The sequence below is a fragment of the Oncorhynchus mykiss genome, chromosome 2, assembly GCF_013265735.2.
Source record: "Oncorhynchus mykiss isolate Arlee chromosome 2, USDA_OmykA_1.1, whole genome shotgun sequence".
NCBI lineage: Eukaryota > Metazoa > Chordata > Actinopteri > Salmoniformes > Salmonidae > Oncorhynchus > Oncorhynchus mykiss.
This window is the reverse complement of record NC_048566.1, coordinates 18,371,310-18,394,808: the sequence shown is the minus strand read 5'-3', so window position 1 is coordinate 18,394,808 and position 23,499 is coordinate 18,371,310. Positions and strand designations below refer to the sequence as shown.

General features: G+C 43.9%; 1 protein-coding gene across 6 annotated transcripts in view; it reads right to left on the bottom strand.

Moving 5' to 3' along the window:
- LOC110534321 (myosin-10-like) overlaps positions 1-23,499 on the bottom strand; it is an 83,948-nt gene that overhangs the window by 38,890 nt on the left and 21,559 nt on the right. For 3 of the 6 annotated variants that reach the window (XM_036940351.1, XM_036940384.1, XM_036940378.1), the window contains exons 4-13: positions 22,315-22,471; positions 16,351-16,378; positions 14,487-14,601; positions 10,201-10,248; positions 9,948-9,959; positions 8,647-8,739; positions 8,298-8,361; positions 7,985-8,083; positions 5,902-6,045; positions 5,351-5,565 (exon numbers count right to left, since the gene is read on the bottom strand). In XM_036940351.1, the coding sequence (XP_036796246.1) occupies positions 5,351-5,565; positions 5,902-6,045; positions 7,985-8,083; positions 8,298-8,361; positions 8,647-8,739; positions 9,948-9,959; positions 10,201-10,248; positions 14,487-14,601; positions 16,351-16,378; positions 22,315-22,471 (975 nt within the window). The remainder of the gene's footprint in view (positions 1-5,350; positions 5,566-5,901; positions 6,046-7,984; positions 8,084-8,297; positions 8,362-8,646; positions 8,740-9,947; positions 9,960-10,200; positions 10,249-14,486; positions 14,602-16,350; positions 16,379-22,314; positions 22,472-23,499) is intronic. The other 3 variants (XM_036940353.1, XM_036940363.1, XM_036940371.1) reach the window with 3 other exon arrangements.

Below are 23,499 nucleotides of genomic sequence, written 5' to 3'. Positions count from 1 at the left end.
AGAGAGAAGAGAGAGAAGAGTGAGAGAGAAAAGAGAGAGAAGAGAGAGAGAAGAGTTAGAGAGAAGAGTGAGAGAGAAGAGTGAGAAAAGAGAGAGAGCATTATTAATTTAGAGATTTTAAGAAACCAGCATGTGCTTCTTACACCAATTGTATGTACAGTGGGGCAAAAAAGTATTTAGTCAGCCACCAATTGTGCAAGTTCTCCCACTTAAAAAGATGAGAGAGGCCTGTAATTTTCATCATAGGTACACTTCAATGATGACAGACAAAATGAGAAAAAAAATCCAGAAAATCACATTGTAGGATTTTTAATGAATTTATTTGCAAATTATGGTGGAAAATAAGTATTTGGTCACCTACAAACAAGCAAGATTTCTGGCTCTCACAGACCTGTAACTTCTTATTTAAGAGGCTCCTCTGTCCTCCACTCGTTACCTGTATTAATGGCACCTGTTTGAACTTGTTATCAGTATAAAAGACACCTGTCCACAACCTCAAATAGTCACACTCCAAACTCCACTATGGCCAAGACCAAAGAGCTGTCAAAGGACACCAGAAACAAAATTGTAGACCTACACCAGGCTGGGAAGACTGAATCTGCAATAGGTAAGCAGCTATTGCAGATAGACAACAACACAAACGTGATCTTATCTCCTAATCCTTCCTTCTATGTTACAATCACACTGTCATGACTTCCACCGAAGTCAGTTCCTCTCCTTGTTCTGGCGGCGTTCGGCGGTTGACGTCACCAGTCTTCTAGCCATCGCCGATCCACCTTTCATTTTCCATTTGTTTTGTCTTATTTTCCCACACATGTCTGTGTGTGAAATTGTTTGTTGTGAAGTGCTGGTGCACTCTGACTGGTTGTCAACGGGTTATGTTGTTGTTCTGGGTGCCGTTGGTTTTGCATATTAAACTGCTCCGGTTATTACCCAGTTCTGCTCTCCTGCGCCTGACTTCCCTGCAGCCAGTCACTCACCCCTTACACACCCCCCACAGTGTGGTCTCTGTATGGTGAAGGGTAACTTGGTGGAGTCCCATACATCAGTTCTGTCCAGCTAAAACGTCAACTACAGTTTTCTCCTCAGCACTCTTGAATCTCTTGAACGTCATCATCATATGGATCACGACCAAAGTCCTTATTCTACTGCGGCTTAGTTTACAATGGCTTTCTCTAATCAGGTGCTGTTATCCTAATGCCAAGGGCACATCTTGTCTTTAACTCAAACACCAGATGTGCTCAGGGGGGAGAGGACTGGAAACAACAAGCTATTTAGGTCAGAAAGGGGAGAAGACTGGATACAACAAGTTATTTAGGTCAGAAAGGGGAGAGGACTGGATACAACAAGTTATTTAGGTCAGAAAGGGGAGAGGACTGGAAACAACAAGCTATTTAGGTCAGAAAGGGGAGAAGACTGGATACAACAAGTTATTTAGGTCAGAAAGGGGAGAGGACTGGAAACAACAAGCTATTTAGGTCAGAAAGGGGAGAAGACTGGATACAACAAGTTATTTAGGTCAGAAAGGGGAGAGGACTGGATACAACAAGTTATTTAGGTCAGAAAGGAGAGGACTGGAAACAACAAGTTATTTAGGTCAGAAAGGAGAGGACTGGATACAACAAGTTATTTAGGTCAGAAAGGAGAGGACTGGATACAACAAGTTATTTAGGTCAGAAAGGGGAGAGGACTGGATACAACAAGTTATTTAGGTCAGAAAGGGGAGAGGACTGGATACAACAAGTTATTTAGGTCAGAAAGGGGAGAGGACTGGATACAACAAGTTATTTAGGTCAGAAAGGAGAGGACTGGATACAACAAGTTATTTAGGTCAGAAAGGGGAGAGGACTGGATACAACAAGTTATTTAGGTCAGAAAGGAGAGGACTGGATACAACAAGTTATTTAGGTCAGAAAGGGGAGGACTGGAAACAACAAGTTATTTAGGTCAGAAAGGGGAGAGGACTGGATACAACAAGTTATTTAGGTCAGAAAGGGGAGAGGACTGGATACAACAAGTTATTTAGGTCAGAAAGGGGAGAGGACTGGATACAACAAGTTATTTAGGTCAGAAAGGGGAGAGGACTGGATACAACAAGTTATTTAGGTCAGAAAGGGGAGAAGCTCTGTGCTGTGATGTGATGTTTTATTTATTTTTTAAGCTGATTTTGCTTCGTTGTCTCTGATTGGGAACCATATTTAGGCAGCCATATTCTTTGGGTATTTTGTGGGTGATTGTTTCCTGTGTCAGTGTTTGTGCCACACAGGACTGTTTTTGGGTTTTCACGTGTGTTGTTTTGTAGTTTGTTCATGTTTGAGTTTTCTTATTAAAATACCATGAACTATAACCACGCTGCGTTTTGGTCCGCCTCTCATTCCCAGGAAGAAAGCCGTGACATGAATCAATATGCCTTGACCATGACAACTTACAGTCTAAGGTGACACCAAGAGGTTTAGTCTCCTCAACTTGCTCAAAAGCTACATTATTCATTACCAAATTCAGCTGAGGTTTATAGCTCATGGAGTGATTTGTACCAACTACTATGCCATTTGTCTTAGACATTGTCACGTATGCTCCCTCTCCAGGCTCTAGGTCATCAGGCTGCTGATTATCCAACACACCTGTCACCATCGTCACGCGCACCTGCACCTCATCAGACTCACCTGTGCTCCATCACCTCCCTGATTTTTTATTTATTTCACCTTTATTTAACCAGGTAGGCTAGTTGAGAACAAGTTCTCGTTTACAATTGCGACCTGGCCAAGATAAAGCAAAGCAGTTCGACACATACAACACAGTTACACATGAAGTAAAACAAACATACAGTCAATAATACAGTATAAACAAGTCTATATACGATGTGAGCAAATGAGGTGAGATAAGGGAGGTAAAGGCAAAAAAAGGCCATGGTGGCAAAGTAAATACAATATAGCAAGTAAAACACTGGAATGGTAGATTTGCAATGGAAGAATGTGCAAAGTAGAAATAAAAATAATGGGGTGAAAAGGAGCAAAATAAATAAATAAATTAAATACAGTAGGGAAAGAGGTAGTTGTTTGGGCTAAATTATAGGTGGGCTATGTACAGGTGCAGTAATCTGTGAGCTGCTCTGACAGTTGTGCTTAAAGCTAGTGAGGGAGATAAGTGTTTCCAGTTTCAGAGATTTTTGTAGTTCGTTCCAGTCATTGGCAGCAGAGAACTGGAAGGAGAGGCGGCCAAAGAAAGAATTGGTTTTGGGGGTGACTAGAGAAATATACCTGCTGGAGCGTGTGCTACAGGTGGGAGATGCTATGGTGACCAGCGAGCTGAGATAAGGGGGGACTTTACCTAGCAGGGTCTTGTAGATGACATGGAGCCAGTGGGTTTGGCGACAAGTATGAAGCGAGGGCCAGCCAACGAGAGCGTACAGGTCGCAATGGTGGGTAGTTTATGGGGCTTTGGTGACAAAACGGATTGCACTGTGATAGACTGCATCCAATTTGTTGAGTAGGGTATTGGAGGCTATTTTGTAAATGACATCGCCAAAGTCGAGGATTGGTAGGATGGTCAGTTTTACAAGGGTATGTTTGGCAGCATGAGTGAAGGATGCTTTGTTGCGAAATAGGAAGCCAATTCTAGATTTAACTTTGGATTGGAGATGTTTGATATGGGTCTGGAAGGAGAGTTTACAGTCTAACCAGACACCTAAGTATTTGTAGTTGTCCACATATTCTAAGTCAGAGCCGTCCAGAGTAGTGATGTTGGACAGGTGGGTAGGTGCAGGTAGTGATCGGTTGAAGAGCACGCATTTAGTTTTACTTGTATTTAAGAGCAATTGGAGGCCACGGAAGGAGAGTTGTATGGCATTGAAGCTTGCCTGGAGGGTTGTTAACACAGTGTCCAAAGAAGGGCCAGAAGTATACAGAATGGTGTCTTCTGCGTAAAGGTGGATCAGAGACTCACCAGCAGCAAGAGCGACCTCATTGATGTATACAGAGAAGAGAGTCGGTCCAAGAATTGAACCCTGTGGCACCCCCATAGAGACTGCCAGAGGTCCGGACAGCAGACCCTCCGATTTGACACACTGAACTCTATCAGAGAAGTAGTTGGTGAACCAGGCAAGGCAATCATTTGAGAAACCAAGGCTGTCGAGTCTGCCGATGAGGATGTGATGATTGACAGAGTCGAAAGCCTTGGCCAGATCAATGAATACGGCTGCACAGTAATGTTTCTTATCGATGGCGGTTAAGATATCATTTAAGACCTTGAGCGTGGCTGAGGTGCACCCATGACCAGCTCTGAAACCAGATTGCATAGCAGAGAAGATATGGTGAGATTCGAAATGGTCGGTAATCTGTTTGTTGACTTGGCTTACGAAGACCTTAGAAAGGCAAGGTAGGATAGATATAGGTCTGTAGCAGTTTGGGTCAAGAGTGTCCCCCCCTTTGAAGAGGGGGATGACCGCAGCTGCTTTCCAATCTTTGGGAATCTCAGACGACACGAAAGAGAGGTTGAACAGGCTAGTAATAGGGGTGGCAACAATTTCGGCAGATCATTTTAGAAAGAAAGGGTCCAGATTGTCTAGCCCGGCTGATTTGTAGGGGTCCAGATTTTGCAGCTCATTCAGAACATCAGCTGAACGGATTTGGGAGAAGGAGAAATGGGGAAAGCTTGGGCGAGTTGCTGTTGGGGGTGCAGTGCTGTTGACCGGGGTAGGAGTAGCCAGGTGGAAAGCATGGCCAGCCGTAGAAAAATGCTTATTGAAATTCTCAATTATGGTGGATTTATCAGTGGTGACAGTGTTTCCTATCTTCAGTGCAGTGGGCAGCTGGGAGGAGGTGTTCTTATTCTCCATGGACTTTACAGTGTCCCAGAACTTTTTTGAGTTAGTGTTACAGGAAGCAAATTTCAGCTTGAAAAAGCTAGCCTTGGCTTTTCTAACTGCCTGTGTATAATGGTTTCTAGCTTCCTGGAACAGCTGCATATCACGGGGGCTGTTCGATGCTAATGCAGAACGCCATAGGATGTTTTTGTGTTGGTTAAGGGCAGTCAGGTCTGGGGAGAACCAAGGGCTATATCTGTTCCTAGTTCTACATTTCTTGATTACCTCCTCTGTATCTGTCTCTCCCATTGGTTCCTTCCCCAGGTGTTATTGTTTCTGTTTCAGTGTTTCATGTCTGTACGTTGTTCGTGTTTCTTGTTTTGTATTATGTTGTGTTATTGATTAAATCACTCACTCCCTGAACTTGCTTCCCGACTCTCAGCGCACATCGTTACAGATGTGCTCAGGACTAGTGTGTGTGTGTGTGTGTGTGTGTGTGTGTGTGTGTGTGTATGTGTCTGTGTGTGTGTGTGTGTGTGTGTGTCTCACCTGTTCTTTGGTCTGGGCCTTCTGAACATACTCGCGTCCTACTTTGATCCTGGGAGTGAGGATGGCCCGGGAGAACTCCAGCACGCTGATGCCCAGCAGGTGGCTCAGTTTCTGGGCAGCCGTGTCGTCTGGCATGGAGCACTGGTCCTGGTTCTTCTCCTTAGTGAACGAGATGTTCCCAAACTGGAGCACCGCAGAGATCACCTTCAACATGGCTAACAGGAGGGAGGGAGGAGGGAGACAGACAGGCAGAAAGAGAGGGATAGAGAAGAGGGGAGGGAGACAGGCAGACAGGCAGAAAGAAAGAGAAGGTTGGATAGGAGGTCAGGGAGGGAGGGAGACAGACAGGCAGAAAAAGAGGGATAGAGAAGAGGGGAGGGAGACAGACAGACAGGCAGAAAGAAAGAGAGGAGAGGAGGGGAGGGAGACAGACAGACAGGCAGAAAGAAAGAAAGAAAGAGCGGGATGGAGAGAAAATATAGTTTTTTACTTCCATGTTCTGAGGAAAGCTCTGTCCCCCCTCCCCTCCCCTCCATTCCTCTCTCGCTTACACAGAGACTCCTCTGGTGTGAATCCCATGATGGTCATAGAGTCCATGGTCTGGGTGAAGTTGTCAGCATCACTCTGGCCTGGAACAGGTATAGCACCTCCACTCAGAAACCTGTACTGGTCAGCACTACCAAGGAGAAGGTCTGCTACAGACAGAGAGGAAGAGAGAGAGGGGGAAACAGAGAGAGAGAGAGGGAAACAGAGAGACAGGGAAACAGAGAGAGAGAGGGAAACAGAGAGACAGGGAAACAGAGAGAGAGAGGAAAACAGAGAGACAGGGAAACAGAGAGAGACAGGGAAACAGAGAGAGAGAGGGAAACAGAGAGACATGGAAACAGAGAGAGAGAGGAAAACAGAGAGACAGGGAAACAGAGAGAGAGGGAAACAGAGAGAGAGAGGGAAACAGAGAGAGAGAGGGAAACAGAGAGAGAGGGAAACAGAGGGAGAGAAACAGAGAGAGAGAGAGAGAGAGAGGATAATAATCAGTAAAAGGATCAAAAACCAGATCTATCTATTCACCAGATCTATCTATTCACCAGATCTATCTATTCACCATATCTATCTATTCACCAGATCTATCTATTCACCAGATCAACCTATTCACCAGATCTACCTATTCACCAGATCTATCTATTCACCAGATCTATCTATTCACCATATCTATCTATTCACCAGATCTATCTATTCACCAGATCTATCTATTCACCAGATCTACCTATTCACCAGATCTACCTATTCACCAGATCTACCTATTCACCAGATCTATCTATTCACCAGATCTACCTATTCACCATATCTACCTATTCACCAGATCTATCTATTCACCAGATCTATTTATTCACCAGATCTACCTATTCACCAGATCTATTTATTCACCAGATCTACCTATTCACCAGATCTACCTATTCACCAGATCTACCTGTTCACCAGATCTATCTATTCACCATATCTATCTATTCACCATATCTATCTATTCACCAGATCTACCTATTCACCAGATCTATCTATTCACCATATCTATCTATTCACCATATCTATCTATTCACCAGATCTACCTATTCACCAGATCTATCTATTCACCAGATCTATCTATTCACCATATCTATCTATTCACCAGATCTATCTATTCACCAGATCTATCTATTCACCAGATCTACCTATTCACCAGATCTACCTATTCACCAGATCTACCTATTCACCAGATCTACCTATTCACCAGATCTATCTATTCACCATATCTATCTATTCACCAGATCTACCTATTCACCATATCTATCTATTCACCATATCTATCTATTCACCATATCTATCTATTCACCAGATCTACCTATTCACCAGATCTACCTATTCACCAGATCTATCTATTCACCAGATCTATCTATTCACCAGATCTACCTATTCACCAGATCTATCTATTCACCAGATCTATCTATTCACCAGATCTACCTATTCACCAGATCTACCTATTCAACTCATCCCCCTTCTCCTACCCTCTATTTCTTCCCACCCTCTCCTACCCTCTCTGTCTCCTCTCCCTCTCATACCCTCTCTTTCTCCCCTCCCTCTCCTACCCCCTCTTTCTTCCCACCCTCACCTACCCTTGCTTTCTTCCCTCCCTCTCCTACCCTCTCTTTCTTCCCTCCCTCTCCTACCCTCTCTTTCTCCTACCCTCTCTTTCTCCTCTCCCTCTCCTACCCTCTCTTTCTCCCCTCCCTCTCCTACCCTCTCTGTCTCCTCTCCCTCTTCTACCCTCTCCTACCCTCTCTTTCTTCCCTCCCTCTCCTACCCTCTCTTTCTCCTCTCCCTCTCCTACCCTCTCTTTCTCCCCTCCCTCTCCTACCCTCTCTTTCTCCTCTCCCTCTCCTACCCTCTCTTTCTCCCCTCCCTCTCCTACCCTCTCTTTCTCCCCTCCCTCTCCTACCCTCTCTTTCTCCCCTCCCTCTCCTACCCTCTCTTTCTCCCCTCCCTCTCCTACCCTCTCTTTCTCCCCTCCCTCTCCTACCCTCTCTTTCTCCTCTCCCTCTCCTACACTCTCTTTCTCCTCTCCCTCTCCTACCCTCTCTTTCTCCTCTCCCCCTCTCTCACCTCTGGTGGTCTCTGAAGCTCCACACATGAGTTGGTAGAAGATGTGGAAGGTCCTTTCATCTTTGGCCTGGCGGATCGCCCTCGACTTCTCCAGCAGGTCTGAGGTCAGGAGTAAAGGAAGGGTTCAATAGCCCCAGACACTAACCTAAGGGCAGTTTTGCATCCCCTGCTTCCCTGAGCTGACCCCTGTGTGTAGGGCAACTTCTACCTGATGACAGATTAGCAGTGACCCAACAGTGAGCATACTAATGAATTACAATAGTAATATTTAGGTTGGGACTCGAAACAGAGTCTGACTGCAGAGGAAGGATACAGGTCTCAATGTTGGCACCGACAATATATCCAGCCACGTCAAAGTTAATACGGATGAATTTGCCCTGAGAGACAAGAGGAGAAGAAATGTGTCAGTTGATGATTAACATATTGTAACGACCCTGGGTTTATAAGCGAGGAAATCGACTCTGACGCTCGAGCATGCTTTTGTTGCACAGTCGATAGCGTGCCGAAGCCTCGGGCTCGACCTGCTCCCTGCCTGTTTCATTACAATATTAATGAAAAAATGATACAAACTCAACAACAAACACAGTAAATAAAAATACAGCCAATTAAAAACATACTGTAGATCTTATCTGGGATCAATCTAGATATTAATACATTCTTACAAATCTGGAGGAGTTGTCGTTCTTGACAGTCTTGGCATTTCCGAAGGCCTCCAGGATGGGGTTGGCCTGTAGCAGCTGTCTCTCTAGCTCTCCCTGGAGGACAGGACAGGCATCGCATCAACACTGGGACATGCATCACAAAGCAACTCCACAACCCAAAATACTGTTCCCCCAATCCCAGTACAAAAGAGGGGAGACCAGACTCATCAGCCAGTAAACAAGGCAGTCACCCAGTGGTCTCAACTCTGATTTTCAAGATATAGTCTGTAATAGCATCTCAACGGGATGAGCCCAGAGAAATCTAGAGATAAATAGCTTTTCATGTGTTCTCTAACAGACATTTAAAAGTGGCAGGTAAAGCACGCCAGCCAAGCAGCACTCAAAGCTACACACAGCAAGAGGCCAGGGCTTTGCATGGGAACAAAGCTCAGACTGCCAACAATGCACATACTACTAGACAAAGCACCAAGTGCACACAGAACAACACACGCACATAAAAAGCACGCACACACACAGACAGGTATGTGTGGAGACTCCTGGTCAGCCAGAATGTATACTTAACTATTCTACATGGTAAATGCCTGGTGTATTTGGGCAACATTCACAGGTGTGGCCACCAGAATGGAAGCATTGAGCTCATTCACTGTAAAGGGAGGATGGGGAGGGAGGTCTATAGCCCAGCCTGAGAACAACCTCTAGCCACTGCCCCTTCAGTGCTAGCAGATCAGAAAATACTGGATAGGTGTAACCACTAAGATGATTGCTCTATCTTATCGTCCAAAGGGTTTAGTGGAGATTCCACCTATCTGGTTTTCAGATGGCCGGTTGTTTTAAGACCAAGCTTTTGTGCATCATCAGTGAATTCCAAAGCTTTCCTTCACCGATGAGGGGAATGATTCTGAGACCCACCTATGGGCGGGATTAACACCAGCTGTCAATCAGGAAACTAGAGCATTTTCATTAGGCAACAGTATATGGGTTGACGATTGACAGGCCGTTAATCCAGCCAATTAGGACGTTGAGAGAGATTCATAGGCCCGCCCATCACAACTTATTCTAGCACCCATTGGGTGTTGCAACAGATATACCGTACAGTAAAAAGCCAAACACCATTAGACACCGGAGAACAGCAGGGCTTTCATTCAGGAGACAGCAACTTTTCAGAACATTCAGACAGAAATGTATTGTCTAAAACAGACAAGATTCTCTCTTACACATTCTACATCTATCTGCAATTCTGCAATGTCTTACCTCAATCAGCCCACAGTGGTGATAGTCTTTATACTTTATATTATACTCACATATTGCACACTCTGAGAGATTGAGAAAAACGGGAAGGTTGGGAGAATCAACGGATGACACAAACAAACAACAAAAGACAACAACAGACCAATGAATGCAGTACAAACAAAAACTAAATGCTTGACAGTTATGGAGGAACACATCAGTAATGGTGTTGTTAAAGGATGCTAGTCTGGAGCACAAACCAGAATCGGTAGGCAGAACAGAAGAGAAGGAAAGAGGAGAAGACAGGACAGGATAGAGCCCACTCACCCTGTTCACCATGGAACTGCCCCGGGGCAACGACCTACTGCCATCCATCTGAACACGCAGGAGAGATGGACAAGAAAGAGGGGGAGGTTGGAGGAGAGAGGGTAGGAGAGAGTGCAAAATCAAGAGGGAGGAGGGAGAGAGGGAGGAAAGGATAGGAGAAAGAAGAGAAGGAAAACAGTAGAAAAAGGGAAGGATAAGGGGCAGTAGGGGGAGGAGAGTACATGAGAGGGGGAATGAGAGGAGAGGGCAGGGAGAGAGGACAGGGCAGGGAGAGAGGACAGGGCAGGGAGAGAGGACAGGACAGGGAGAGAGGACAGGGAAGGGAGATAGGACAGGGCAGGGAGAGAGGACAGGGCCGGGAGAGAGGAGAGGAGCAGAGAGGCAGGAATGATTATAGAGGTCACTCTATAATGATTCCTCCAGCAGCACTTGATCAGCAAGAAGAACGGTAGTAGACAGGAAGTCATGGAATAGTAGCAACATGTAGTGTAATGCAAAATGTAGCAGTACACTTTGTTTCAACCATAGTTTCAATATACATCTTTAACACAACTTCATAACAAGTCATAACAAGTCCTCCCTACACCCTTTCGTTCTTTCACTTTCTTCCTGCCTTATTCTGTTTCCCCATCCACTCCCTCAGTCAGGACAATAAACATCATCCATCAATCAACCCTCTCCCTCAGTCAGGACAATAAACATCATCCATCAATCAACCCTCTCCCTCTGTCAAGACAATAAACATCATCCATCAATCAAGCCTCTCCCTCAGTCAGGACAATAAACATCATCCATCAATCAACCCTCTCCCTCAGTCAGGACAATAAACATCATCCATCAATCAACTCCCTCAGTCAGGACAATAAACATCATCCATCAATCAACCCTCTCCTTCAGTCAGGACAATAAACATCATCCATCAATCAACCTCTCCCTCTGTCAAGACAATAAACATCATCCATCAATCAATCCTCTCCCTCAGTCAGGACAACAAACATCATCCATTAATCAACCCTCTCCCTCAGTCAGGACAATAAACATCATCCATAAATCAACCCTCTCCCTCAGTCAGGACAATTAACATCATCCATCAATCAACCCTCTCCCTCAGTCAAGACAATAAACATCAACCATCAATCAATCAACTCCCTCAGCCAGGACAATAAACATCATCCATCAATCAAGCCTCTCCCTCAGCCAGGACAATAAACATCATCCATCAATCAATCAACTCCCTCAGTCAGGACAATAAACATCATCCATCAATCAACCCTCTCCTTCAGTCAGGACAATAAACATCATCCATCAATCAATCAACTCCCTCAGCCAGGACAATAAACATCACCCATCAATCAAGCCTCTCCCTCAGTCAGGACAATAAACATCATCCATCAATCCTCTCCCTCAGTCAGGACAATAAACATCATCCATCAATCAACCCTCTCCCTCAGTCAGGACAATAAACATCATCCATCAATCAATCAACTCCCTCAGCCAGGACAATAAACATCATCGATCAATCAACCCTCTCCCTCAGCCAGGACAATAAACATCATCCATCAATTAACCCTCTCCCTCATTCAGGACAATAAACATCATCCATCAATCAACACTCACCCACAGTCAAGACAATAAACATCAACCATCAATCAATCAACTCCCTCAGCCAGGACAATAAACATCATCCATCAATCAAGCCTCTCCCTCAGCCAGGACAATAAACATCATCCATCAATCAATCAACTCCCTCAGTCAGGACAATAAACATCATCCATCAATCAACCCTCTCCCTCAGTCAGGACAATAAACATCATCCATCAAGCCTCTCCCTCAGTCAGGACAATAAACATCATCCATCCATCAATCCTCTCCCTCAGTCAGGACAATAAACATCATCCATCAATCAACCCTCTCCCTCAGTCAGGACAATAAACATAATCCATCAATCAACCCTCTCCCTCAGTCAAGACAATAAACATCATCCATCAATCAATCAACTCCCTCAGCCAGGACAATAAACATCATCCATCAATGAACCCTCTCCCTCAGCCAGGACAATAAACATCATCCATCAATCAACCCTCTCCCTCAGTCAGGACAATAAACATCATCCATCAATCAACCCTCTACCTCAGTCAGGACAATAAACATCATCCATCAATCAACCTCTCCCTCTGTCAAGACAATAAACATCATCCATCAATCAATCCTCTCCCTCAGTCAGGACAACAAACATCATCCATTAATCAACCCTCTCCCTCAGTCAGGACAATAAACATCATCCATAAATCAACCCTCTCCCTCAGTCAGGACAATTAACATCATCCATCAATCAACCCTCTCCCTCAGTCAAGACAATAAACATCAACCATCAATCAATCAACTCCCTCAGCCAGGACAATAAACATCATCCATCAATCAAGCCTCTCCCTCAGCCAGGACAATAAACATCATCCATCAATCAATCAACTCCCTCAGTCAGGACAATAAACATCATCCATCAATCAACCCTCTCCTTCAGTCAGGACAATAAACATCATCCATCAATCAATCAACTCCCTCAGCCAGGACAATAAACATCACCCATCAATCAAGCCTCTCCCTCAGTCAGGACAATAAACATCATCCATCAATCCTCTCCCTCAGTCAGGACAATAAACATCATCCATCAATCAACCCTCTCCCTCAGTCAGGACAATAAACATCATCCATCAATCAATCAACTCCCTCAGCCAGGACAATAAACATCATCGATCAATCAACCCTCTCCCTCAGCCAGGACAATAAACATCATCCATCAATCAACCCTCTCCCTCATTCAGGACAATAAACATCATCCATCAATCAACACTCACCCACAGTCAAGACAATAAACATCAACCATCAATCAATCAACTCCCTCAGCCAGGACAATAAACATCATCCATCAATCAAGCCTCTCCCTCAGCCAGGACAATAAACATCATCCATCAATCAATCAACTCCCTCAGTCAGGACAATAAACATCATCCATCAATCAACCCTCTCCCTCAGTCAGGACAATAAACATCATCCATCAATCAACCCTCTCCCTCAGTCAAGACAATAAACATCATCCATCAATCAATCAACTCCCTCAGCCAGGACAATAAACATCATCCATCAATCAAGCCTCTCCCTCAGCCAGGACAATAAACATCATCCATCAATCAATCAACTCCCTCAGTCAGGACAATAAACATCATCCATCAATCAACCCTCTCCCTCAGTCAGGACAATAAACATCATCCATCAAACCTCTCCCTCAGTCAGGACAATAAACATCATCCATCCATCAATCCTCTCCCTCAGTCAGGACAATAAACATCATCCATCAATCAACCCTCTCCCTCAGTCAGGACAATAAACATAATCCATCAATCAACCCTCTCCCTCAGTCAAGACAATAAACATCATCCATCAATCAATCAACTCCCTCAGCCAGGACAATAAACATCATCCATCAATGAACCCTCTCCCTCAGCCAGGACAATAAACATCATCCATCAATCAACCCTCTCCCTCAGTCAGGACAATAAACATCATCCATCAATCAACCCTCTCCCTCAGCCAGGACAATAAACATCATCCATCAATCAACCCTCTACCTCAGTCAGGACAATAAACATCATCCATCAATCAATCAACTCTCTCAGCCAGGACAATAAACATCATCCATCAATCAAGCCTCTCCCTCAGTCAGGACAATAAACATCATCCATCAATCCTCTCCATCAGTCAGGACAATAAACATCATCCATCAATCAATCCTCTCCCTCAGCCAGGACAATAAACATCATCGATCAATCAACCCTCTCCCTCAGCCAGGACAATAAACATCATCCATCAATCAACTCCCTCAGTCAGGACAATACTCATCATCCATCAATCAACTCCCTCAGTCAGGACAATAAACATCATCCATCAATCAACCCTCTCCCTCAGCCAGGACAATAAACATCATCCATCAACCCTCTCCCTCAGCCAGGACAATAAACATCATCCATCAACCCTCTCCCTCAGCCAGGACAATAAACATCATCCATCAATCCTCTCCCTCAGTCAGGACAATTAACATCATCCATCAATCAATCCTCATCCTATTATTCTCCTTTTCATCCAGTTAATCTCTTTCCTCACAACTTCTTCTCCTTCTCTGTCTTTGTCTCCTGACCTCTCCCCCTTTCCGCCATATAGTCTCTTCTTCCTCCCCCCTTCTCCACTCCCCCTCCCCCTCTTCTCCCGCTCTCTCTCCTTCCCCAGTTTACCTGTGAGGCCTCCTTGTTTCTACCCAGAGTTCCAGTCTTATGGGATGAGGCCACATGAGCCAGATACTGGATGACTTTCTTAGTGTTCTCTGTCTTCCCTGCGCCAGACTCGCCGCTGAAACACACATACACACACACGCGCGCACGCGCACACACACAGAAACAAGTATGAGAAACTCACACATAAACCACATCTCGTTTCACAAGGGTCCTCCATAAAAACACACTCATACAACCCAGTTATGAAGGACATATAAACACAACACAAACACATATAACAGAAAGGACACTATACACACGTGTAGGCCACCAGGGAACAGAGGAACCATGCAGTGTATTCCTCTATACACACGTGTAGGCCACCAGGGAACAGAGGAACCATGCAGTGTATTCCTCTATACACACGTGTAGGCCACCAGGGAACAGAGGAACCATGCAGTGTATTCCTCTATACACACGTGTAGGCCACCAGGGAACAGAGGAACCATGCAGTGTATTCCTCTATACACACGTGTAGGCCACCAGGGAACAGAGAAACCATGCAGTGTATTCCTCTATACACACGTGTAGGCCACCAGGGAACAGAGGAACCATGCAGTGTATTCCTCTATACACACGTGTAGGCCACCAGGGAACAGAGAAACCATGCAGTGTATTCCTCTATACACACGTGTAGGCCACCAGGGAACAGAGGAACCATGCAGTGTATTCCTCTATACACACGTGTAGGCCACCAGGGAACAGAGGAACCATGCAGTGTATTCCTCTATACACACGTGTAGGCCACCAGGGAACAGAGGAACCATGCAGTGTATTCCTCTATACACACGTGTAGGCCACCAGGGAACAGAGGAACCATGCAGTGTATTCCTCTATACACACGTGTAGGCCACCAGGGAACAGAGAAACCATGCAGTGTATTCCTCTATACACACGTGTAGGCCACCAGGGAACAGAGGAACCATGCAGTGTATTCCTCTATACACACGTGTAGGCCACCAGGGAACAGAGAAACCATGCAGTGTATTCCTCTATACACACACGTGTAGGCCACCAGGGAACAGAGGAACCATGCAGTGTATTCCTCTATACACACGTGTAGGCCACCAGGGAACAGAGAAACCATGCAGTGTATTCCTCTATACACACGTGTAGGCCACCAGGGAACAGAGGAACCATGCAGTGTATTCCTCTATACACACGTGTAGGCCACCAGGGAACAGAGGAACCATGCAGTGTATTCCTCTATACACACGTGTAGGCCACCAGGGAACAGAGAAACCATGCAGTGTATTCCTCTATACACACGTGTAGGCCACCAGGGAACAGAGGAACCATGCAGTGTATTCCTCTATACACACGTGTAGGCCACCAGTGAACAGAGGAACCATGCAGTGTATTCCTCTATACACACGTGTAGGCCACCAGGGAACAGAGGAACCATGCAGTGTATTCCTCTATACACACGTGTAGGCCACCAGTGAACAGAGGAACCATGCAGTATATTCCTCTATACACAGAGAGCAGGTGTGCAGGATACAGACACTAGTCATTGTGTTGCTGTTGGATGGGAATAAAGGAGAATACAGGAGACTGACTGGGGGAAACTAAATATACTTCTAGTGTTGGAGGGGGACTGGGCTGTAAAAGTTTAAAAACAGGAACCTAGCAGAAACTAAGCTATACTCAGCTTCAGTAATCTAAACTGGGATCATTTACCATGGTGAGAATACAGACGGACAACAGACAGGCAGGCAGACAAGACAGACAGGCAGACAAGACAGGCAGACAGACAGACAGGCAGACAAGACAGGCAGACAGACAGACAGGCCGACAGACAGATATATAACCCCAGGTTACTCACGTGCATAGGATAGATTGATCTTCTCTGTCTGTGAGAGAATAATAAAAGCAGAATATGTCAGTCTTTCATATTACCCAATGAACAGTACTACCTTCACTTCTTATACTAGTAATCACTGTAACAGTACTACCTTCATCTCTTACACCAGTAATCACTGTAACAGTAATACCTTCACTTCTTACACCAGTAATCACTGTAACAGTACTACCTTCATCTCTTACACCAGTAATCACTGTAACAGTAATACCTTCACTTCTTACACCAGTAATCACTGTAACAGTACTACCTTCACCTCTTACACCAGTAATCACTGTAACAGTAATACCTTCACCTCTTATACCAGTAATCACTGTAACAGTACTACCTTCACCTCTTATACCAGTAATCACTGTAACAGTAATACCTTCACTTCTTACACCAGTAATCACTGTAACAGTACTACCTTCATCTCTTACACCAGTAATCACTGTAACAGTAATACCTTCACTTCTTACACCAGTAATCACTGTAACAGTACTACCTTCACCTCTTACACCAGTAATCACTGTAACAGTAATACCTTCACCTCTTATACCAGTAATCACTGTAACAGTACTACCTTCACCTCTTATACTAGTAATCACTGTAACAGTACTACCTTCACCTCTTACACCAGTAATCACTGTAACAGTACTACCTTCACCTCTTACACCAGTAATCACTGTAACAGTAATACCTTCACTTCTTACACCAGTAATCACTGTAACAGTACTACCTTCACCTCTTACACCAGTAATCACTGTAACAGTAATACCTTCACTTCTTACACCAGTAATCACTGTAACAGTACTACCTTCACCTCTTACACCAGTAATCACTGTAACAGTAATACCTTCACTTCTTACACCAGTAATCACTGTAACAGTACTACCTTCACCTCTTATACTAGTAATCACTGTAACAGTAATACCTTCACCTCTTACACCAGTAATCACTGTAACAGTACTACCTTCACCTCTTACACCAGTAATCACTGTAACAGTACTACCTTCACTTCTTATACCAGTAATCACTGTAACAGTACTACCTTCACTTCTTATACCAGTAATCACTGTAACAGTACTACCTTCACCTCTTACACCAGTAATCACTGTAACAGTAATACCTTCACTTCTTACACCAGTAATCACTGTAACAGTAATACCTTCACTTCTTACACCAGTAATCACTGTAACAGTACTACCTTCACTTCTTACACCAGTAATCACTGTAACAGTAATACCTTCACTTCTTATACCAGTAATCACTGTAACAGTAATACCTTCACTTCTTACACCAGTAATCACTGTAACAGTACTACCTTCACCTCTTACACCAGTAATCACTGTAACAGTACTACCTTCACCTCTTACACCAGTAATCACTGTAACAGTAATACCTTCACTTCTTACACCAGTAATCACTGTAACAGTACTACCTTCACCTCTTACACCAGTAATCACTGTAACAAGGGGATCGATACACTCGTCAATCTATCTCAGAGAACCTGACTGAAACAAAAAAGGCTGTCAGTGTGTATGTGATTTCAACAGCTCTCACTGAACAGCATTGTCGTGTAGTGAGGAGGAAGGAGGTCAAAGCTACAGAAGTGGTCTCTCCAGACAGACCTCAGACCTCTGCTCCAGCCCACACTGCAGACACCAACACAATGGCCTGACCTTGTCTGTTACATTTCTGGTGTGTTTGTTTTAAAGGTTTCCTCTGAACCACAGACACACACACAGAGAGGCAAGCACACACACGCGCACGCACGCATGTGCACAGACATGCACGGACACACACACATACCGGTCATACTGGTTCAATTATCAATAGGATCACAGATCACGGACACACACCTGTCACATTGAAAGAAAGAAAGAATAAGAGAGAGAGAGACAGTCTTGTCGTCTAATGAATTGACCTCGGGGCAGAAACGTTGCTCAATCTGTCTCTAACCGGTTTTAATGGAGGAGTGGAGCAATCCGTGTCTGTTTGTCACGCTCCTATCATAATACATGTGGCGTGGGAAAAGTCCTAGAATGAACTGTAAATACTACTGCCATTTGCAGCACCAAGATATTCTCATTGCCAATGTTTCCATATGCTTCCACAAAAAACATGGATTTACACCACATTCAGAAAGTATTCAGACCCCTTCCCTTTTTCCACATTTTGTTACGTTACAGCCTTATTCTAAAATGGATTTTAAAAAACGTAATCAATTTATACCCCATAATGACAATGCGAATACATAAGTATTCAGACCTTGTGCTTTGAGACTTGAAATTGAGCTCAGGTGCATCCTGTTTCCATTGATCATCCTTGAGATGTTTCTACAACTTGATTGGAGTCCCCTGTAATAAATTAAGTTGATTGGAAATGATTTGGAAAGGCACACAACTGTCTATAAAAGGTCCCACAGTTGACAGTGCATGTCAGAGCATAAACCAAGCCATGGGGTTGAAGGAATTGTCCGTAGAGCTCCGAGACAGGATTGTGTCGAGGCACAGATCTGGGGAAGGGTACCAAAAAATGGATGCAGCATCGAAGGTCCCCAAGAACACAGTGGCCTCCATCATTCTTAAATGGATGAAGTTTGGAACCACCCATTTTTAACAACCTGTTTTTGCTTTGTCATTATGGGGTATTGGGTGTAGATTGATGAGGGAAAAAAACAATTTACTACATTTTAGAATAAGGTTGTAATGTAACAAAATGTAGAAAAAGTCAAGGGGTCTGAATTCTGAATGCACTGTATATGGTACAGTGCCTTGCGAAAGTATTCGGCCCCCTTGAACTTTGCGACCTTTTGCCACATTTCAGGCTTCAAACATAAAGATATAAAACTGTATTTTTTTGTGAAGAATCAACAACAAGTGGGACACAATCATGAAGTGGAACGACATTTATTGGATATTTCAAACTTTTTTAACAAATCAAAAACTGAAAAATTGGCCGTGCAAAATTATTCAGCCCCCTTAAGTTAATACTTTGTAGCGCCACCTTTTGCTGCGATTACAGCTGTAAGTCGCTTGGGGTATGTCTCTATCAGTTTTGCACATCGAGAGACTGACATTTTTTCCCATTCCTCCTTGCAAAACAGCTCGAGCTCAGTGAGGTTGGATGGAGAGCATTTGTGAACAGCAGTTTTCAGTTCTTTCCACAGATTCTCGATTGGATTCAGGTCTGGACTTTGATATTTACACTGTCAGCAGGGTGTCCGTTAGGAAAATGTGGCACCAAACAACGTGGCCGGGAAGATTTTAATTTACCAGCCATTTGAGAAATGTATCAGACACATTTACATTGGTTGTGTAACCCCTTAGTGTGTCCACTCACGGTGCTCAGAATGACAGAAATCACATTTACATTATGGTAATTCATCTGAACAAAACATGCAACTCCTGTAATGAATTAGCCAATAAAAATAAATTTCCAGGCCTCCCGAGTGGTGCAGCGGTGTAAGGCACTGCATCACAGTGCTTGAGGTGTCACTACAGACCCGGGTTCGATCCCGGGCTGTGTCACAACCAGCCGTGACAGGGAGTCCCATAGGGCGGCGCACAATTGGCCCAGTGCCGTCTGGGTTAGGGGAGGTTTTGGCCGGGGGGCTTTACTTGGCTCTAGAGACTCCTTGTGGCGGGCCGGGTCGCCTGCAGGCTGACTTCAGTCGTCAGTTGAACAGTGTTTCCTCCGACACATTGGTGCAGCCGGGTTAAGCGGGAGGGTGTTAAGAAGCACGGTTTGGCTGGTCATGTTTCAGAGGATGCATGACTCTACATTAGCCTCTCCTGATTTCATTGGGGAGTTGAGCGATGAGACAAGATTGTAATTGGATATCGAGAAAAAGGGTAATTAAAACAAATCTCTGTTAGAAACTTAGAAAAAGGGTGAATCAAAAGTTGCAACAACTAGGATGGGTTGCTAATATGACTAAGATTATGAATTTGGCTTCAGGACAACGAAGGAAAGTTGATATGAAAACCAATAGAACAGGAGAGAAATGGCATATGAGGAAGTCTTCCACAAATCAAATCAAATCAAACAGACAGCGTAGGTGGGAAAAGGCCTACAGTTGAAGTCGGAAATTTAAATACACCTTAGCCAATACATTTCAACTCAGTTTTCACAATTCCTGAGTAAAAAGTCCCTGTCAGTTAGGATCACCACTTTATTTTAAGAATGTGAAATGTCAGAATAATTATTTCTTTCATCACATTCCCAGTGGGTCAGAAGTTTACATACACTCAATTAGTATTTGTTAGCAATGCTTTTAAATGGTTAAACTTGGGTCAAACGTTTTGGGTAGCCTTCCACAAGCTTCCCACAATAAATTGGGTGAATTTTTGTCCATTCCTCCTGACAGAGCTAGTGTAACAGAGTCAGGTTGGTAGGCCTCCTTGTTCGCCCACACGTTTTCAGTTCTGCCCACACATTTTCTATGGGATTGAGGTCAGGGATTTGTGATGGCCATTCAAATACCTTGACTTTGTTGTCCTTAGGCCATTTTGCCACAACTTTGGAAGTATAGTGGGGTCATTGTCCATTTGGAAGACTCATTTGCGACCAAGCTTTAACTTCCTGATGTCTTGAGATGTTGCTTCAATATATCCTCATAATTTCCATCCTCATAATTTCCATCCTCATGATGCCATCTATTTTGTGAAGTTCACCAATCCATCCTACAATAAAGCACCACCACAACATGATGCTGCCACCCCATGCTTCCCGGTTGGGATGGTGTTCTTCGGCTTGCAAGCCTCACCCTTTTTCCTCCAAGCATAACAATAGTCATTATGGCCAAACAGTTCTATTTTTGTTTCATCAGACCAGAGGACATTTCTCCAAAAAGTATGATCTTTGTCCCCATGTGCAGTTGAAAACCGTAGTCTGGCTTTTTTATGGCGGTTTTGGAGCAGTGGCCTCTTCCTTGCTGAGCGGCCTTTCAGGTTATGTTGATATAGGACTGGTTTTACTGTGGATATAGATACTTTTGTACCTGTTTCCTCCAGCATCTTCACAAGGTCCTTTGCTGATGTTCTGCGATTGATTTGCATTTCTTGCACCTTCCTGCGCGGTCCCATAGTGTTTATACTTGCATACTATTGTTTGTACAGATGAGCGTAGTACTTTCAGGTGTTTGGAAATTGCTTCCAAGGATGAACCAGACTTGTGGAGGTCTACAATTTCTTTCTGAGGTATTGGCTGATTTCTTTTGATTTTCCCATGCTGTCAAGCAAAGAGGCACTGAGTTTGAAGGTAGGCCTTGAAATACATCCACAATTACAACTCCAATTGACTCAAATGATGTCAATTAGCCTATCAGAAGCTTCTAAAGCCATTACATCATTTTCTGGAATTTTCCAAGCAGTTTAAAGGCACAGTCAACTTAGTGTATGTAAACTTCTGACCCACTGGAATTGTGATACAGTGAATTATAAGTGAAATAATCTGTCTGTAAACAATTGTTGGAAAAATGACTTGTGTCATGCACAAAGTAGATGTCCTAACCGACTCGCCAAAACTATAGTTTGTTAACAAAAAATTTGTGGAGTGGATGAAAAACAAGTTTTAATGACTCCAGCCGAAGTGTGTGTAAACTTCTGACTTGCAACTGTTGATGAATGTGATTGAAAGAACCAGAATTATATTTTCGACAGTTTTTGGGCTGCATGGCCATCTCTGAGTTCCATGTGCTCATTTAGGCTATTTAGCAGCCAATGATCATGGTGTAGCCTCACAATGTGTCCAGCATTAGTATAATTTTTACTTTTAGAGTTTTATCATTTTAATTCATATTTTTATGATTAACCACCTGACAATGATTTTGAGAAATTAAAACATTATTATTGAAAATAAACTGTTCCATGAAAATGCAAATATGGAAATATAGATGTGTAGATGTGAAGGTGTCAGAGGTTAGAGGTCACGGGTTAGGGTTACCTTGTAGCATGCTGCGGTAGGCAGCCTCTGATATAGCGTAGATGTGAGGGGGCATCTCATGGCGTTTCTTCCCTCGGTACATCTCCACTATAGACTCTGTGTAGATGGGCAGGTTCTTATAGGGGTTGATCACCACACAGAACAGGCCCGAGTATGTCTGCAAACACACACACACACCCAGGATAGATATACACAAAGTTCAATGATAACTAAAATACCATGCTTAATCTCAATGACCCATGCCCTCCCAATGCCTAGACCCAGCCATTAAGCCAGGCAATGTCATATCACACACACACACCTATATATAACAGCTACATTAGGAGAGGGAGGGTCAATCCCACCCAACATTCTCCCCTCATTAACCTACAGTATGAGTAGGGCCCATTAACCTACAGTATGAGTAGGACCCATTAACCTACAGTATGAGTAGGACACATTAACCTACAGTATGAGTAGGACCCATTAACCTACAGTATGAGTAGGACACATTAACCTACAGTATGAGTAGGACACATTAACCTACAGTATGAGTAGGGCCCATTAACCTACAGTATGAGTAGGACCCATTAACCTACAGTATGAGTAGGACACATTAACCTACAGTATGAGTAGGACCCATTAACCTACAGTATGAGTAGGACCCATTAACCTACAGTATGAGTAGGACCCATTAACCTACAGTATGAGCAGGACCCATTAACCTACAGTATGAGTAGGACCCATTAACCTACAGTATGAGTAGGACACATTAACCTACAGTATGAGTAGGGCCCATTAACCTACAGTATGAGTAGGACCCATTAACCTACAGTATGAGTAGGACCCATTAACCTACAGTATGAGTAGGACCCATTAACCTACAGTATGAGTAGGACACATTAACCTACAGTATGAGTAGGACCCATTAACCTACAGTATGAGTAGGACACATTAACCTACAGTATGAGTAGGACACATTAACCTACAGTATGAGCAGGACCCATTAACCTACAGTATGAGTAGGACCCATTAACCTACAGTATGAGTAGGGCCCATTAACCTACAGTATGAGTAGGGCCCATTAACCTACAGTATGAGTAGGGCCCATTAACCTACAGTATGAGTAGGACACATTAACCTACAGTATGAGTAGGACACATTAACCTACAGTATGAGCAGGACCCATTAACCTACAGTATGAGT